This window comes from Periplaneta americana, chromosome 3 (assembly GCF_040183065.1).
Source record: "Periplaneta americana isolate PAMFEO1 chromosome 3, P.americana_PAMFEO1_priV1, whole genome shotgun sequence".
Classification (NCBI taxonomy): Eukaryota; Metazoa; Arthropoda; class Insecta; order Blattodea; family Blattidae; genus Periplaneta; species Periplaneta americana.
Window position 1 is genome coordinate 118829688 of NC_091119.1, and position 20513 is coordinate 118850200.

The 20513-nt window shown below is 35.6% G+C and overlaps 1 protein-coding gene across 1 annotated transcript in view; it reads right to left on the reverse strand.

Moving 5' to 3' along the window:
* Positions 1-19259: 19259 nt before the first annotated feature.
* Positions 19260-20513, reverse strand: part of GPHR (golgi pH regulator) — a 72610-nt gene continuing 71356 nt past the window's right edge. Inside the window, exon 9 of the mRNA XM_069821418.1 lies at positions 19260-19821. Within this exon, the coding sequence (XP_069677519.1) occupies positions 19621-19821 (201 nt within the window). The 3' untranslated portion in view covers positions 19260-19620. The remainder of the gene's footprint in view (positions 19822-20513) is intronic.

The window sequence follows — 20513 nt, forward strand, 5'->3', positions numbered from 1 at the left end:
AAAATTCACGATTAATATTAATTCTAAGAATCAACTTCAAAAATAACATATGAATTTAACTGACAAAAAAATTAATGAAGTAAAAAATTAAGTATGGAACAACATTCTTAGAGTTTACTTTTACAGATGACCATCAGATATTGGTGAACGGAAAACCAAACATCATAATACTATAAAGTATAATACTATAATCTAACTACTAAGATTTGTTGAAAATCATCTGTCCTCAAGTGATGTTGATCACTGGGATCTGGAATTACAAACATCAAAATATAAAGAAAACTGAAATGAGTAAAATAATATAAATATGTTCATTGTTGAGAGTGTTATATGGACTATAATGGTGGACTGTTCGAATCATAAAATTATACAACTCGGTTCAGCCAAATATTCATGTGATAATGGGAATATACTTTAAAAAAATTCACTAAAGATCAATAGATGATTAAATTAAAATTGACTTGTTACAAATTTGGAAGTTCATCCAAGATTAATACAGAAACAAATACATTTAAATGTGAGAAGCAAAAGGAATTATAAGTTATTTTCGTAAATGTGCAGTTTTCGAATTATCCAAGTTACTTGGGATCAGTTGTACAATATAGGTAAATGGCGACAAAGTTGCGAAAAAATCAAGCTCAACTGTACAGAGAAGTTTGTAAAGAAATCATTTCAGGCAAATAAATACAGGGTGTCTTTAAAGTCCCTATCCATTTCATGAAGGAAGGCAGTGATCGAAAAATCAACGTTATTGTGAAGTTTTACACTCATTCTACTTCCTTTCTACATGACCGCCATTTATGTCAAAACACACACTCCATCTTTTCATCTTTCAGTAGTAGAACGAACTGTAGACCATGACATGTCAACCATTATAAGGACTGCTGGTTCCCTGATATGAGTCCGTAAATCAGGTAGACCATTCACCTTGCTAGTATACACTTTGGACTTTGTGTAGCTCCATGCAAAAAAAGTCTAACAGAGTAAGGTCTGATGAACAGGAAGCCCACAGTCGAGGTGACCCTCTATCTATCCATCTCCCTGGAAAAGTTATGTTCACATAATCATGGACAATGTGTGCAAAATGTGGAGGAGCACCATCTTGCTGGAACACAACTGTATCCAGTATATCATCCGGTAGAAGCTGCGGTTCCAGGAACAGTTCTAACATATCAAGGTAGGTGTTGCCCGTTATTGATTTCTCGGCAAAAAAAAAAAAAAAAAAAAAAAATGGGTCATACAGTTTTGATTTTGTCATATCCAATCAAACATTCACTTTTGGTGTATCATGTTCCCATTCCGATGTCTTGTGTGGCTATTCATAAATCCATATTCAGCAGTTGTGTCTGTGCACTTTCCCACAAACATGAAAAGTGCCTTTGTCAGAGAATAAAATGTTGTCCATTAAAATCTCATTCTGTACAGCCTCCACGAGCTCAAAAAACATTGCCCGCCACAGGCGAAATCTTCGTCCTCAAGATGATGCAAAACTTGGATGTTACAAGCACGTTTTCGTAGAGTGAAATGTAGAATTTTCCATTCTGTGTTTCAAGGGACATTCATCTCCCTACTGAGCTGTCGAGTTGATGTCTTTGGACTCCTATCACTGGGAATTTGAACCTGCTGTATCCTGCCGATGTGTGGTCATCCACGACGTTCCTCATCACACACACTGCCAATATGCTTAAATTTGTTTACAAGCAGACAAATGTGTGCCCTTGTTAGGACTGGTTTACGGAATTTATGAGTAAATTCTGCTCTAGTGTCTTCATAAATTGTCATATTATGACAATCCACGTACCCCTGCACAAACAATGGCAACCCATTCTTCCATGGTAAACATCATTCACTATGCTAACTGCAGCTGCAAAGAAAATAAGCAAAAGTCTGTGTTATCATGGAAATGTATAGGGACTTTAGAAACACACTGTACTTCCCTTTCAGTTGCCTTTTTTTGTGCAAGGGAAAATACAATTTTTTGATCAGGGCAATTATTTATTCGCAGATTGAACGCAATATTAACTTGATATTTTGTAACAGTATCCACTAAGCTAGTCAAAGTCTGGTCCAGGAATAATTATTCGAAATATACTACATAGTCAGTTTTACTAATCTTTACTTGTTTCTCCTCTCCTTTGGTTCGAGACTCAACATGGCATGGTCACTAATGCTGGAACAGTTTGCTTACCTGTATTCTAAAGTTTAATGGTTACTTGTGCCTGGGATTATGCACTTTTGTGTAGTTTACGGTTATGGTTACCTGAAAACAGAATTGGGTAGAACTGCCACTACCATAATAGTCTGACCTATACTTCAGAATACTGCATAAATACTTATGCATAAAGACTGTGCAAATTAAAAATAATTAAAACACATGTGTTTTATTGATAGCACAAGATAGGCAAATAAATAAGTACTGGTACATAAAAAAGATATGTCCCCTGGACCAAAAATAAATAATTTAATAAAGCAATAACGACATATGTTCTTATATGGTATTCTGAAGTTGTTCCATAGACTGGAGCTAAGAAGTGTGTGTGTGTGTTGGTACCAGTGGCGTAGCGTGAAATTTTGAGCAGGGTAAGCTAACTCAAATTGTCTTTCATATATGTTGCGAAAATGTAGCCTTAAAATAAATAGTAGTCAATGTCAAGTCAGCAGTCTGAAGATTCGTTGGAACCTCATAAGTAACGCCAGTAAGGCATCACCTCAAATGGTACATAGTAAAATATGATTTCATGATTTACACATATCTCTAACAAATAGACACGTACAGTATGTATAATTTAACATCAGCTCACTCCCTGTCATATTTAGAGAAATCACAATATTAACCGTCAATAGATACAGTGTTAGTATAATTACGTCAATCAGCGTTAAAATCTTTATCAGAAGATTATTTTTGACTACATGATTTTACAAAATCAGATGCCCTTACCTTAAAACTTTCTGTAGATGAGCTCCATTCTCTGCTCTTTCTTCTCTGCGAAGACGTCAATAACATACTCCAGAAATGAGGATTCTGAAGAGAGTTCACTAAGTAGTTTTTTTTCAATGGCTAGTGCACTCATACACGACAGTCGATTATTGGACATGGAGTTTCTTAGACATGTTTTGATCCTTTTGAGTGTGCTCATACTCCGTTCGCTGCTTGCTGTCGTGGCAGGGAAAGTTAGAATTAGTCTTAATAACTTACGTCGTTTCTTGATATATGGAATCCAGTCCAGTAGTCACAAAGTATTTTAGGAGTTCCTGAGGAGGTAACTGTTTCTTCTCATCTGCATAAATGTTGTGTAGTTCATTTTCAAGTTTTTCCGAATCAAAGAATGGATACTGTTTCAACAAGTCAGCCACTTGACTAGAGGGAAATTTTGTTCTGTAGTCCATGAATTTTTTTTCCTGAACTAATTCTACAAACTCAAGATGGGGAAAGTCTTCAAATCTCAATTTCATTTGAACTATTTGAGAATCTAATATTTCATAAGTTACAGCTCTCAAAGATATTTGGTGTTTTTCATTATATGACAAATTGTTGTTTAGCTTTTTACTTTTCTCGACGCAGATTTCAATGAAGATATCTTCTCTTAGATTTTCTAAGTTGCGAATAGCAAGATGTATTTCAGCATGACATACTGTGATACTAGCAGAGGTAGATTGCAAAAGTCTGAAGAGTGGCTCAATGTATACGAAGCAAGCTTCAAATACACACAACAAGTACACAAACATTGGATCATCCATATGTCTCTTCAGTCCAACAGCACAATTCCGGGAATCACCATCCCACAGACAATCATCATCGATTATTGCAGTGAAGACACTGTACAAGTCATTGAAATGTTTTAGAATTGTTGAAACTGCTCTAGAATGGAAGTTCCATCGAGTTGTACATGCTTGTGGCAATTTGAACCCCTTTTCATTTAACAAAACCGTTCGCTTGGAAGACTTACTGAAAAAGCTGTGAAATGCAGTTAGAGCAGATATAAATAAACGAACTTGTTTCACAGTTTTGCAACCATGCAAAAGCACTAAATTTAATTGGTGCGCATAACAGTGAATAAAAATAGCATATGGACAGAATTGTCTCACCAGTTTCTGCATTCCTCCTTCCCTACCAGACATCACCGTTGCGCCATCATATGTCTGACTTACAACTTTATTCCCTGCAATCTGCCACTCTGATAAAACCTTGCGCAAAACTTCGGACAATCCCAAAGCCGTCTTGTCTCCGGATACGTCATAAAAGCCAACGAATCGCTCTTCTATGCGGTCTTCAATACAATAGCGAAATATGATGCTCATTTGGCTTTTACACGATACATCTAAGGTTTCATCTGCTTGAACAGAAACGAAAGAACTTTCTTCAATTTCATTTTTAATTTTCTCATTTAATATAGACGTTATCACTTCAATCAAATCATTCTGTATATCTGGAGATGTTCCTTTAAAAAGAGAATTTGATTGCAGATGGTCTCGAATTAATGACTCATTTTGAGCAAGTAGGTCCAATAATTCCAAATAATTCCCTCTGTTGCCACTACTTTCATTTTCTCTATGACCCCGGAATGCAAGTTCTTGTTTTGACAGAAATATTGTTGCCTGAATAAGACGTGCTAAAATACGTCTATTGGACGAAACTTCTTCATTGTGTTTCATTGTTTGAAGGCGGGCAGATTCTGAAAGAGCATGCTCTATGCGAATTGATCCTAGGAGATGAAAAGACTCACTGTGTAGTAAATGTTGTTTCGATGATTGATGTTTCTCGGCTTTCTTTATGAAATTGTTCAAATCAGAAACCCCCTCAGTACACCATTCAGAATTATGTTTCCCCATCATAATACAAACATAACAATACATTTTGTTCTTCACCACACACCCTGTAAGCCACTTGTATCTCGTGTACCATGATGGTTGAAAAGTACGCGTCTGTCTTTTGGTTGTGTCCTTTATTGACAGCAAAGGAGTCGGTCGTTTGTTTTTTAAATCACACTTTTGTTCGTAAGTCAGTCTTGATAATGGAATTGTCCTCAAAAATTCAAGTACATTAGTGTTAGGAACTGTTATTTCACTCATAATTTATTATATCAGCCACAATGCACACTAACATTTCAACTGAACACAACTCACGAAAGGGATAACTCGGAAACTAAACTGTTTTCAATGTGAAAGCTAGCTTCTTGTTAGTCTTGCGACCAGGTAGTTTAGTTACAAAGGAATGGCAAATCTGCGGGGTGGGTTACACAGAAGAATGCGTGAAAGAAAACAGTTTGCTTAGAGAATAGTGGAGGGGGTTGGAAGCTGGTGTGTGCAGGCTTCATGTTTACTGCTGCATCACAAATCATCCTAAGCTGCCGCATCACAATATTTGAGTAAATATGAATTGCATTAAAATTAATACATAATTTTGTTCATAAACTGCAGGTTTATTATGAAGTTATTAACTGGGGAAGCTGAGCTTTTTAGCTTACATTGACGCTACGCCACTGGTTGGTACCATTGCTTATGTAATATTATATACAAGCTGGTGCATAGTACTTGAAATACAGCTCTCAAGAGGTTCCTCCATACTGTCCGTTCTGCCGCTAAGAGCACTGTTCAGTTCTAGAGATTCGTAGCAGAACACTTAAATTACATTAACATTTGGGGCATTTAAAGGACTCACCATTGCTTATTAAATGTGTCGTACAGTACTTTATGGATAATAGATACCATTTTCCAACTTCTGTGTCACAATTATATTAAAATAAATGGTTGCCATTCTTTATATTACATATTACAAACTAAGGCATTACCTTCCTATTGTCCAATTCAAACAACATACATTTTCGGAAATAATTAAAGAAACTGAAAACCAATACATTTTACATGAGCACTGTAGCCTACCCTTTTCACCTATTTTTTGTTATTATTATTATTATTATTATTATTATTATTATTATTATTATTAAGATGTTCCAGTGAATTAAGGTAGGCTATCAGTACTGTATTATCTTCCATTTCCCTGAATTCACAATTTAAACATTTATGGAAGAAGAGGTGTTTAGCCATTTGTCTCCAAGCAAAGTATCACGTGTCTGCAGCAGACAATTCAAAGAAGCCAATTTTAGCATTAGAACAACAAGAAAATTTTTGCTTGCTAATGTGGTACCATCTGTATTTGAGGATTTCCCAAAACATAAACAAATATCTCAGGGTTCTCAGGGACGTATTTTTTTCAGAATTCTGCCACCCATAGGCACATGCACATCTGCTCCCCCTGATCCCCATTTCTCTTTTGTTAATATCTGCATTTCGCTCCCCTAAAGTATTTTCTGTCGTCACTCATGGCTTGTAAATTTAATGAAAGTACAAAGAAAAATCTTTAGTATACCATACAGTGATAGTTGTACCTTATTACAACAAATTGCAGTAATTATTTATTTATTAGGCTACCATAAACCAGGATTAGATTGGCCGCCAGGCTTAACGTTTTCATCCAACAGACGAATCACTATCAACAATGACATATGCCTTCTCTTCATATGCACTATAGAGAGATTTGGAATTTAACCCAGGCATATTGATGCACAATTTAGTGCATGTTGAATCTTTCGTACACTACTTTTAACACTTGAATATAAATAATTGATTAACTGGCGATCTTACTCGTGTTAATTATGTAAGCATGTGCGGCTTACAGCTAGTAGGCTCTGAGGATGGTGTCAAATAGCACCGAAACAGCTGTAAGCCGCACATGCTTACATAATTAACACGATCGCCATTTAATCAATTATTTACAATTTAGTAATTAGAAGTTGTGCACCGCCACCTCTCCTAGTCTCGAGGAGAAATTTTACATGAAAATTTCTGACCCTGCTGGGAATTGAACCCAGGCCAGCTAGTCTGGAGACAGACGCACTACCACAGAGCTAACTTGGCGGACTGAGAAGAAGATATTACTTTCATTAAGTGACATACGTAGTTACATTAGTGAACTTTTTTTGTATTACACAGAAAAAGTATAGTTTGCAGAGTTTTTCAAAAAGTATATGCTAATTTTTGTAATTGTGATATTGTGATGCTAAATGTTTCTATTGATGTTTATTCTGTGAAAAGCTAATATTACCATTTACTGATGATATCGGAAATGAATAATGTATTGTGAGTTTGAAATCAGCATAATTTCTTACATACACCAATGGAGTTTGGGAATTCTATAAATTCAACAATTAATAATTTTCACTGGAACATATACAATAAACTCCATGTATGTGCATATTTAATAATAAATCAGAATTCTAATATTTTATTTAATCCACCTCTTTAAGACTTTATTTTCAACCATTCAAGATTTCTACAGATATATTTCAGTAATATTTACGAGGGTTATCCAGAAAGTAACTTCTATTAGGTCATTAAAAAAGACATCAATGCAGTTTCAGACTTTTTATTATATACAACTTAAAACTACGACTTTTCACTATTTAGACAAAGTATCCAGCTAAACTGAAAGATATGTTACAGTGTTAGATAAATACAGTTGTCAAAAAAAAAAAAAAAAAAAAGTGGCCACACTCGTGAACACACGGTGATGTTACACAATGCATGTGCTTATAGAAGCAGTTCCGGAACTATGGAAGTATTCCATATCTGCGTCTCGTAGATCAGTGGTAGAGTGCTTACTTAATGATTCGAAGGTTGTTGGTTCGTGCCTTCTTCAAGTTTTCACTTTATTTTTTAATCGTTCTTTAGTGATATAAATAATATTCAAATTATAATTTATATTCTGTTATCGTTCTCCATCGATATCAAGTTATTTATATTTTGTTATCGTTCTTTTAGCAATATAAATAATATTAAAGTTATAATTTTTTGTGTTTTGTTATCGTTTTTTAGAGATATAAATAATATTCAAGTCATCATTTGTATTCTGTTATTGTTCTTTAGCGATATAAATAATATTCAAGTTATCATTTATATTCTGTTTTCGTTCTTTAGCGTTATAAATAATATTAAAGTTATTTATATTCTGTTATTGTTCTTTCGTGATATAAATAATCTGTATTTTATGTAAGTAATTATTATAATACAAATAACCATTTTTCTTTATAAAATAGATTATTTTATTTAAATAATTAAATATATATTATATATTAATTAAACAAACCGATATTTATCATTTATATTCTCTTATCATTCTTTAGTGATACTGTATAAATAATATTCAAGTTATCGTTCTTTAGCGATATAAATAATAAATTTAATATTAAGTTTGGAACAATACAGTTGCATAATACTGGTGTTAGTTTTTCTTTTTATATTATTACATTATACTATCTTGAACCGCAATAAAATGAAAAGGAGTGACGAGGAATTGAACCTGAGATGCTGACATCTAAATTCCGAAGTTCTTCCGCTGAGCTACGAGGGCACAAGTGTGGAAACATTTGCGGAAAAATTGGCCCAATCCCCCTCCAAGATTTTCTGATGATTTGTAGAAGCTAGTCGAGGATGCGGGGGACAAAGGCTAATTTGAATTTCCCGGTCTCTGATTGGGTCAAACATCCTGTAATGTGATTTTATATAATGTTGATGTGCTGAATCCGGATTTTCAATCCGTTTGCTTCTATCACGTCAGATTTGTTTGCAAAATCACTTTAAATGTATTTTATAATTACGTGAATTTCATCACAAACTTTTTCATTTCACTTTTTTATTTCAAATTCAAAAACAATATTTAAAAGACACAACTTGCTGAAATTATGTGATGGTTGTTCATACATGTCACTAGAGTGTTTTTGCTTTGTTTTGTCTTGTTTACTTCACTATTGGATGTATAAATTAGCACAATGTATCACACAAAAAATTACACCACTTGCTTCTTGTTGAGAAAGTCCTCCTGTTCATCTGTCTTTTATGTTTGTCTTCAGGTATTTCACGCTTTAACATCCAACAATAATCACCAAGCATACTGATGCTCCCGCATCCCTGGTACCTTCTTTCAAACTCCTGCAGATCCTTGTGAAATCGTTCATCTTACTCTTAGCTGAAAAATCCTAGATTTTCGGCGAAATAATCTAGCTGAGAAAACAGAAAATTTTGATACTCATGTTACAACCAAACTCCTTGTATGCTTCAAGCATGTTAGCAACAATGTTTCGGTAATTAGGATCCTTGTTGCCAAGAAATTTTAAAACAACTTCACAAAACAACATCCATGCTGATTTCTCCTTTTCATCCATACTGTTTTTAAATGCTGCACCAGACATGTTTTCTTATGTCAGAACCATTAAATATATATCTTCTTTCAATTTTCTTCAGATAGCAGTGGAAATTTCTCACATCTGTACTTAAAACAGCCTCCTTCCGTATTTAAAGCTTGTACAAGGTGTTTCATTGAGCGAAGCTTGATGTGGAGAGATGGCAGCACAACTTTAGGAGAACTCACAAGGCTTTGGCGCACAACATTCTTACAACCGACTTCCAAATTTTGTCAAGGTGGCCAGTCTTTCATAGTCCAGTGATCAACTCGTGCCCTACATCCCACAGGCAAAGAAAGCATGGAAATTTGGTAAAACCAGATTGTTGACCCAGCAACATAGTAAGAACTTTGAAATCATCACAAACTTGCCAGTTGTGTTCCTATAGTCTAGTCGCAATAACAGCAGTTGCAAATTTGTGTATGATTTTTTGAGGATCACTAAATAGGCAACGGGTACTGAACCAAAAATGTTTCCGTTATGAAGGAGGAATCCTTTAAACTTCGCTTGGAAGCATCAATGAACAGTCTCCATTCACTTAGGTCATAGTTTGAAAGTCCAAGTTTTAGCATAAATTGTTTCACATTATTGCAATATACAAGATTATCATCTTTGGAGAAAAAGTATTTAAAACCTATTTCACGTTGCCAGTACCAATAGAATGATGTTTGCTTAAGATTTTCTGGTAGCACAGGGATTGGTACATTAGGCACAGGTAAAATGGCTGACCGAACAACTGAATACACGATTTGATTTTTATGTTTAGAATCGTACCCCTTCACATCACACGAACAGAAGTAGCAGTCACTACTATGGTTCAACTGCTCTCTCCAAACCATAGGTACCGGTACTCCAAAGATAGCAACGCTCTTCTCCAATTGATCAAATGACGAAGTTCTTCAGTGCATACTCTACATACTTTGTGTAGTGCCCAAGCTTTACTTTGGTCTCCAAGTTTGATTCCAAAGTAGGCATGGTATGACTTTTTCACAAAATCTGTAATATTACACTTCTGCTTAGGCAATGTGTATATCCTACATAAGTTATATAACAAAAGTGGTCTGGATTATTTAAACATCCTCGATGCAACATGGTAAATACTTTCTTACTGAACTAAAAACTTTCAAAATTCTACTCCACAATAAAGCTTCAAATTGATTTCGTTTCATTTCTAGATGAAACACAGACTAATGAAATGTGAGAGAAACTAGACGAGTTGACTATAATTATATGTGTACAAAACCGCCTTTCCTTATCATAAAATAAATAAATTAAATTCTCATTAACGTTTTCGATACTTGTACTTGATGCTAGGCTGATCAAGCACGAGCAGACCAACACATGTCAAACCACACGCCAGGCTGTACTAAATTTATGGACCTGACAACCTCCACATTGTATCAGTAATATATCTATGATTTACATCAATTTCATCAACTACAATTGGATGAAACGTCTTAACAACACGCATTTTAACAAAATATAAACATGTTAGTGACAAAACGACACTGCGCTTTAGTTCAACGTCAAACATCAAGATCAACAGAAACTGCCCTATTCAACGAACTTTAAATCGGCAAATACAGCCAACATATGTTCAACGTGATTATAATTTTTCAAAGTGATTTTACAAAGTGTTCACATCTCAATGACTACGCTAATAGTGGTTACAATTCTTAAACAGTTTTATTTTCATATATTTTAGATCATCACATGACTTGCAGTGATTTAAATCGGCAAATACAGCCAACACATGTTCAAAGTGATAAAACTTTTAAAGTGTTTATACAAAGTGTTCACATTTCAATAACTACGCTAATAGTGGTTACAATTCTTAAACAGTTTTATTTTATATTTTAGATCATAACATATGACTCGCAGGGATTTAACCTAACATAGCATGTATATCATAGATCAACCTAAGTTAAGTCCAAGCAATCACACTAATATGACCCGAAAATTACCAAATTAAGTTCCATCTAATAGGCAAGGTTTTCATCATATTAATCTAACATTTCACATCTGAAGATGATACACAAGTATCGAAAACGTTAATGAGAATTTATTTATTTTATGATAAGCAAAGGCGGTTTTGTACACATATAATTATAGTCAAACATTACTAGCTTATCGGCAAACTTCAACATGAAATTGATAGACGAGTTGAGTTCAGACTCTCACCAAGGAGTGGCTGACATTTCTATCTTTCACAAATAAAAATAATGGCAAGGCTGCACGTTATTTCGCCCTAACTTCCTTATGTGCTTGTACCCCCTATCTGGTAAGAAACATCCAGTGTCCTTGGTTTTCAATATAAACACCTTAAAAATATGTTGAATACATTTGGTTTTCATATCCTAACATACTAAACTTACATGTGTTAAAGTATTACAGTTTAAATAATTATGCTATAAATTGTCGTAATATATTATAAGAAAATTAAAATAACAAAAAAATGGTACGTGATAGGAACTTTTTGGCTTTGAATTTGATTTCAGCATGCTAAAAATACCCTAAAAACATTAAAACTTTGGAGGCAGGAATTTCATTGCAGACTAGTGATATTTAACCCTTGCAGTGAATTTTGGTGAAGTCCGGAGGGCCCAATTAGTCAAATCCACTCCCTCATCTCCACGCTTGGGCCTCCTGGGATCTAATAAGATTCAAAAGAGACAGTGGTGTGCAGAAAGCAACGGGAAGTTACTGTATTTATCCTCCCTAAGAAAAACTGCAAACATGAGCAAAGGAAGCTCTTAATAGAAAAAGGAGTATCTTCTGTGGACCTCTGGAAAAAGAACTAAGGAAGAGACTAGTGAAGTGCGTTGTGTGGAGTGTGGCATTGTATGGGGAAGAAACATGGACATTACGACGAAATGAAGAGAAACGAATAGAAGCATTTGAAATGTTGTTGTCTAGTGCCTTGCATTTGGCAATGAAGCCATTAGCAGGCATTTGAAATGTGGATGTGGAGAAGAATGGAGTGTGTGAAGTGGACAGACAGAATAAGAAATGAAGTTGTGTTGGAAAAAGTGGGTGAAAAAAGAATGATGCTGAAACTGATTAGAAAGAGAAAAAGGAATTGGTTGGGTCTCCGATTGAGAAGAATAATAGACGACATTAGGATATGTGGATCTTATGCGGAGACTAAGAGGAAGGCAGAAAATAGGAAAGATTGGAGAATGCTGGGTTTGCAATGAAAGACCTGCCCATGGATAGAACATTTATGTATGTATATATGTTCAGAATAGCCTAGAATGTCGTGTCTAAGAACAGTCGTTATTTGCAGAGACTAGTCGATTCCATGCCCACTCAACTGCAAGATGTGATCGAGATAAGGGGAAGATAGACTAAATATTGAATCGTGGCTTTTTGTTTTGTTTTTTGAACGCTTAATTGTTTGAATGTTCTAAAGCAGACGCCAGTAAATTTGTTTTGTTTATGCCACGAAAGATATTTTTGTTGAGAATAAAATCTTTCTTCTTTTCATTTGCAGCCATAATGTCATAATGATGAAGTCATGGCATAATACATTCATGATCCTGATGTTAATTACTGAAGTAATCGTAAAAGAGAAAGGAGCAATTATGTATATTTTGTCTCTCTCTCTCTCTCTTAAAAACCAAGCAAAAAAAAAACATAAAAAGCATGAGGGTATATTTGAACGCAGGACCTCATGAATAAGAGACCAGAACGCTACCATTACGCTATCAAGTAACACACAGAACACTTTAATTATAACTGTAGATATCAGGCAACGTGGTCCAACAACATGTAACATCGCCTGTCTCCGATTTGTAGTGAAGATACCCGAAGGGAACTTTGCTTCAAGAGAGCGGCCACTTTTTCTTTTGACAACTGTACTTGTATTCTGCCATCATAGAATTCTGTTGCCTGTGATCTGAGCTACTCTTCAATACTGGATTCCAAGTTGTCTCCATCAAAGCACAGCAATGTAAGTCATTTCTCCATGTACAGTCAACTCTGGATATAGTGAACCTAAATCATTGGTCCCGACCCGCATACATTATAAAGTACATTAATATTTCCGTTTATAGTGAACCCTCACTTCGGTTATAGTGAAACTAAAACTAGAACTTCCCCAAGAAAATGTAATTTTAAAATAGCCAAAATGGTAATTTAGGAAACTCTTCCTCCTATAAACTTCCAAGAATATGTTCAGAACAAATCTCAAATCATCTACTCGTTATGTGCACTGAAAGGCAAAGGATTTGTTCAGCTTCCTGGGCAGCCTGAAACTTGTTAAAGAGAATAGTGTACACAGTGAGGGAGAAAGGAAGCATTAGTTCTGACTTCTTTAAAAGAGGTTATTCGAAGAATAGGAAGAGAAAGTGTTGTCTTTTGTAAAGGGGAGTAGAGTGATGACCAAAAGGTAAATACAAGAAGGATTACAGTATAATGGTCCTCAACCCTCCCTCCTGTATCTTCGTAAAAGTGAACCTGGGGAAATTCCGAGGCCGAGTACACAGAGGCACACCTCTAGTGGGAAGAGGTGCGAAATCAGTCAGTGCCTCCTATCTACATGGTCAGATTAGATTCAAGTTTCGAACTGTGAACACCAGAATGTCGAAGCATAAAGTGTTTAAGTTGGAAGATAAAGTGAACATTATTACTGATATTGAAAGTGGTCTGTCCCAAGTGGACATTAATATTGTATGTATAGCAACGTCAATAGTATAAAAACACATACTTCGGTTTTTAGTGAACCTCGGATATAGTGAACGAAATATGCTGGTCTGCAGAGGTTCACTATAACCGAAGTTGACTGTACATGAAAAGATGGTAATCACTAGGTGCCAAATCCTGAATGTACAGAAATTGATCAAACAATGTCCAACAGAATAATTTGATAATAATGATACCCGGCCCCAGAACAATTTTTCCTTGAAATTATTGAAATCTGCTTTACAGAGAGCTACTACCTGAATGCCAGATTTACATAATACATTCGTTACTGGAGGTTCAGTAACAGAAAGCCACAATTTAAGTCACACAGTATTTGTCTGCAATCATAGTTCAGTTCTGGCATCTTGTCAGCTCATTTGAGTTGTGTCGATACAAGGGAAAAATTGTGACGGTGTCGTGTATAGTTCCTGGGGTAGCTCAGTCGGTAGAGCGTTCGCACGCTAGGCCAAGGGTCCCGGGATCGATACTCGGCCCCGGAACAATTTTTCCTTGAAATTATTCGAACCTGCTTTACAGGGAGCTACTACCTGAAAGCCAGATTTGCATGATGTCCAACAGAGTTGACATACATACAGCATTATGAGGGTGTATGTCACCATATAAGATCTTAATATGCCATGATGTTTGTTCTGAATGGCCCCCTTTAACTCGTTTAATATCTGATAATAAACTTCTGCACTGATTGTAATGCCTGTTCCATTAAGTCCACTACCAATACTCCTCTTCTGTCCCAAAAGACAGTTGCCATAAATTTCTTGGCAGAGAAAGCCTTCCGACACTTCTTTCGCGAATGAGTCTGTCTCTACATTTACATACGAGTTTGCAAAGGATAGTGATGTGATACATGACACACATAACCTCTCCAAATCTCACCCTTACCTCCGTGTGATGCAACTTGTTTTTCACAAATGAGGTTCTGGGAACTCAGTCACAGCTGACATCAAATATTATATTGAGAGGAAAGTATTAGTAGACGATATATGACCTGGACATAGAGTTATAGTTGCCACCATTCGCTAAAATAATAATAAAAAAGAAACACAAGAACACAAAAGGCATTCTGGAATTTCAAAATCGCAAGCACAGAATTCCAGCAGAAATGAAATAAATAGTGTTAAGATGAATAAAATCTACTGTAAAATAATATTGTAAATGGCAAAGGAGTGGATACCACGAAGGAAAAATAAAATATGTAAACTCTTTCTGGAACAAAAAACAAAAGGTTTATTTAACGATGCTCGCAACTGCCGAGGTTATATCAGCGTTGCTGGTGTGCCAGAATTTTATCCCACAGGAGTTCTTTTACATGCCAGAAAATCTACTGATATAAGCCTGTCACATTTAAGCATACTTAAATGTCATTGACCTAGGCTGAGATGGAACCTGCAGCCTTGAGCACAGAAGGCCAGCGCTATACTGACTGCGCTACCCAGGCCAACTCTGGAACCAAAATCTGGAATAACTTAAAAAGAACAAAGATGCACCTAGAAACAAAGCTGAAAATACTAAATCGGAAAGTGATGTTAGAAATTGGAGAAAAAAGCCTGCTAAATTGAACAAGAAAGTAAATACAGCAAAAAGAGAAGCTTTTAAATAATGTTATTAAAACGAGGCGCATCCAGAAAGTAAGTTTCCCTATTTAAAAAAATAAAAGAACATACACTTTCAGGAAAACATTTATTGGCAATGTTTCAGCTATTTTAAACATAGCCACCATCAGAATTGAGACATTTGTCGTATCGTGGGATCAACTTTTGTATCCGTCGTAGAATTCTGCCACCTGTGAATGGAACCAGTGTGTGACAGACATCTTCAGCTCTTCGTCGTTGCCAAAACGCTCACCGGAGGACAGGAATTTCTTGAGGTGCAAGAAAACGTGAAAATCGCTGGGAGCAAGATCAGGACTGCAGGGTGGATGATCAAACAATTCCCAGCCAAATTCCGTCAAACCAGCTGCTGTGCGCCGACCCGTATGTGGACGAGCATTGTCATGGAGAAGCACAACACCTGCAGTAAGCATTCCACGCCTCTTGTTTTGAATGGCACGTCGCAATTTTCGCAGTGTTTCACAGTAACGGTTAGCGTTCACTGTTTCACCTCTTGGAAGGAAGTCAATGAGCAGAATGCCCTTCCTGTCCCAGAACACCATGCACATTAGTTTCCGTACCGACAGCGTCTGTTTGAATTTCGTCCTGATCGGAGATCCACTATGCCGCCAATGCATTGACTGCTGCTTGGTTTCTGGGGTGAAGTGAGAAATCCAAGTCTCATCGCCTGTGACGATCCTGTCGAGGAACTCGTCGCTGTCATCGTGATACCATTGCAGAAATGTCAGTGCTGCTCCTAAACGTTGCATTTTGTGTTCGGGTGTCAGGTTTTTCGGCACCCACCTGGCACACACTTTTTTGAACAGCAGATGCTTAGTGACAATCTCATGCAACAAGGATAGCGATATCTGCGGAAAATGGCTGCTCAGCTCCGTAATCGTGATGCGACGGTTCTTCATGATGCACTGCCGCACCAGCTCAACACGATCATCATTGATGAGGGACGGTTGCCCACTGCGCTCTTCATCATGGACACTTTGACGACCTTCGGAAAACTGCCTACACCAGCGACGCACCATCTGCTTACTCATGATGTTCGGCCCATAGACCTGACAGAGCTGCCGATGAATTTCAATTGGCGCAATGCTTTGTGCATTAAAGAACTTTATCACTGACCGGACCTCACAGGTGGTGGGAGAAGGAATAAGAGCTTCCATTTTGGACCACTGCTGCCACGCTACTGGCACCAGGCGGGACCTGTCCAGCTGGCATATGATTGATACGTCATAGATCTGTTACGCATGTGCAATTGACACGGCTAATTACATTTACTTTCAAGGGGAAAAAATCGGGAAACTTACTTTCTGGATGCGCCTCGTAATATGGATTATAGAACAGACGGACCTAAAGCATGTTCATTTCTCAATAATATCAAAGAAGATATAGAACCAATAATATATAATGATGAACTTTAAACAGATAATAGAGATTGCTGAAGCATTCAACTCATATAACACAAATTCCCACAAACTACTGTACTACCAGATAAAAAAGTTTCTGAAAATGTTTGTAAAATATTACAGTATAAGGGGAAGAATGTAGGTAACAGAGAAACAAAAGAGGAAGATATTTTCAACAAACCATTCACTCTCCGTGAGTCAAACACAGCAATAAACAAGCTGAAGAACAAGAACAGATAACATTCACACAGAATTCTTAAAACATCTTGTCCCAAGAGCAAGATCGACATTGTTAACCCTTTATAACAAAGTACGGGACACCTCTGTATCAGACAATTGGAAAAAATCAATAATTATTCCAATCTTCAAAACAAACAAACCTACTCAAGATGTTCAAAGCTATAGAATATCTATGACCAGAGTATTAGCCAAAACCATGGAGAGAATGGTGTCCGATAGACTAAACTGGTATTTAGACTCAAATAATCTAACCATCTCAGGCAGGTTTCAGACACATTAAAAAAATTAACGTGCCACTATGGAAGTACTTACAAACAACCAAAATATTTTTAAGGAATTAGAAAAACATGCTTTAATACAGTATGAAAAATTTATTACAAACCTAAGTCACTCAAACAAAAGGATAACAGTAAACAGACTCAAAACACAAGAGGGCTTTTTGACTCTGGTGGAAAACCTCATATTTATTGAGAACCCACTCATCGTAAGAGACAATCAATAGAACATAATTTATATTTAGATCAAAACTTTAGAAACCATCAATTCAAAATACTCACATACAGAATGTCTGCAGAACTTTACAGATGGATAACTCAGATCACCTGAAGAAGGTGCTAGAGCTAGAGTTATATGTCCTCTTTTTTTCAGTTTACCATAATGTTGGTCCTTATTGAACAAATTTTGATGGAGAAATAACAGCTATCTACATAGCTTTACAGAATAAATAAATTTCAGAAAGTTGTAATTGTGACAGATTCGTGAGCCACAATACAAGCAATAGCTAGATCAACTTCAAAAAGTGTCAGGGAATCAAGAAAATTATAAATCATATGATCAATTTAAAAAATATCATTAGTATACAACAGACCCCTCACACTATAATATACATGGAAATGAAAGAGCGGATGCCCTGTAAAAAGAGATACAACAATAATACAGAATAGAAGCCAGGCATTTTCTTTCCATTCTATAAATCATCCACAACAAACTTCATTTAATCCAGAAAAAAAGGAAACAGAGAACAAGTTTTTTTATCAGTCTGTCAATATTAGTAAAAATTTAATTATACCAATCTCTTCGTAAGTACCAAAGAAAACACTCATGAATAAGATTAATATAAAACGAACTCTGTTTGTATGATAGATTTCAGGATATAGGCTATAGCTTTCACAAAACATGCAAAAAAACCATCCAAGTTTCAATTCTCACCCCATTTAGTCTCATTAACATAATTTTTAGCCCTGTAAATATCAAAGCAGCACTCAAGCTCAAACAAATTACACTATGCTGTATCAGTGTTGACAATTTCAACAAGTTCAAATTAGTTTTTTATTGGTGATCCATGACCTACATATACACAACATTTCCGATATACAAGTTGTTTCACATAAATTCCAAATATCACAAAACATCTTGAGTTTTCTGTTATAAATTCACACTTTTGAAATTAACTAACAAACCCAAGTCGACAACTAGTAATTGGAACAAAATTTTGAAAATTTCTTCTTGATTAAAGAAAAAGAAAAATTATCATCCTAAATTTATAACGAAAATTACTAAAGTACGAAAACTCGGAATGTTCCTTGACGATTATATAGATCAGTAGTCATCAGCACAGTGCACCCTTGGGCTAGCATCTCTTACTCCTGCGGATAAGAGATACACTAGCGTGCATCTGGGCAGGTATGCTTTCTTTTTCTTTCTGCATGACGATGCATATTCCAATACACTCCTTACCCATTACCCATTTCAGTGAGTGCTAACAACCACTGGTATAGATGAAAGAATTTATGGCATAAAATTCACCCCTTTGTGAAGAAATGTTCTTTTAGTTTTTAGATCAATTGAATAACATAACAAATAAATACCCAAACTTCAAAGAATATATCATAGATATTTCAAAGTGATGTACCACTTCCAATATTCCAAAATGATACTCATTCATGAATTGTCTTAAATAATTTCGTATGTGTTATGCATCTTCGTTTTGCATATCAGAGATACACATAACTCTTCTAAAAGGAAGATCTGAAACTCAGCATAACTTTCTGTTTTCACAGAAGAAAAACATCTTTCCTGCATAATCTTTTAATACCAATCTGTTCTTAATCACGTCAGACTGATTAAATTAGTCTTCATATACAAAATATGGTAAACATAGCTTTAATTAAAAGCAAATTTACAGCATACAATTCTTCATCACCAGCTCCAAAAGAAGCACACAATTTAGTATTGAAATCCCATGGGTTCACAATCAATCTCCATTTAGATTGTCAGGAAAATAGGATACAAACATCTTCTCATTTGATAAAAACAGGCTTCACTTCAGCAGTAATATAGGTATTCATTCACATGTGTTTATTTCTCTTTGTACAACGTTTCATCAATGTTCGAGTGGGAACAAACACAAACTAACTGTGACTCAAGCTCGAGCTATCCTGCTTCTCCCGGGGCTTGTTTATGTGCCAAGTACAAGAATCCGATGGATGACAGTGCACTGACAAGGAAGATGACATCAAACCAGCGGTGATAGAAGTTGAACTGCAGTTCCCCCAAAACCTGGGTGATAATGGTCCTGTATTCTGCAGGCATGTTCATCCTCATCAGGAGCACTGATGACACGAAATACATTCCCTGAAAGTGCATATATACCGTTTACTTCATCAATCCAAAATTAGTTAGTCACAGTAGTAGGCATCATTTACATTTGCATTAAATAGTATATATGTAAATTATCGGAAGTATGTAGGATATACATGAATTTCGTCAAAAAAGATAAAATGATTCATTTCCATGAACACTGTAATAGAAAAAAATTACGAAATATTAAATAATATATTAGCATTTACATTATTTTTCTGTTTTACCATTTCTATAAAATTTATTATTTAATACTACATAAAACAGCAACAAGTGCATTTAAAAAATGCTGTCATGTTAATCTGCACATACTCTCGTTCATACATTTATGGCAGTATGAAACTCTTACCCAAAGGCAGACATGTCAGCAGTGGAATTCTCGCAGGTATATCAAAGAAATTAATTACAAATTTCCAAATCATAAAAGAAATGGATAATCAAGACAAATTGGAACTAATAAGAATTGAAGTATGGAAAAATCAACATTTCAAAGTCTACAGTGCCTATAACCCACCTGATAATCCTCTTGATCTAACTTTGTTTGAAATACAACCTAAAACTATCACAATTGATAACTTTAATGCCCACTCCCAACTTTGGGGCTAAAATAATGTAAAACCTGGAAAAATGATCATGGACCTACTAAATACTACAACCACAGAACTTGTCTACAGAAAAGAAGATCC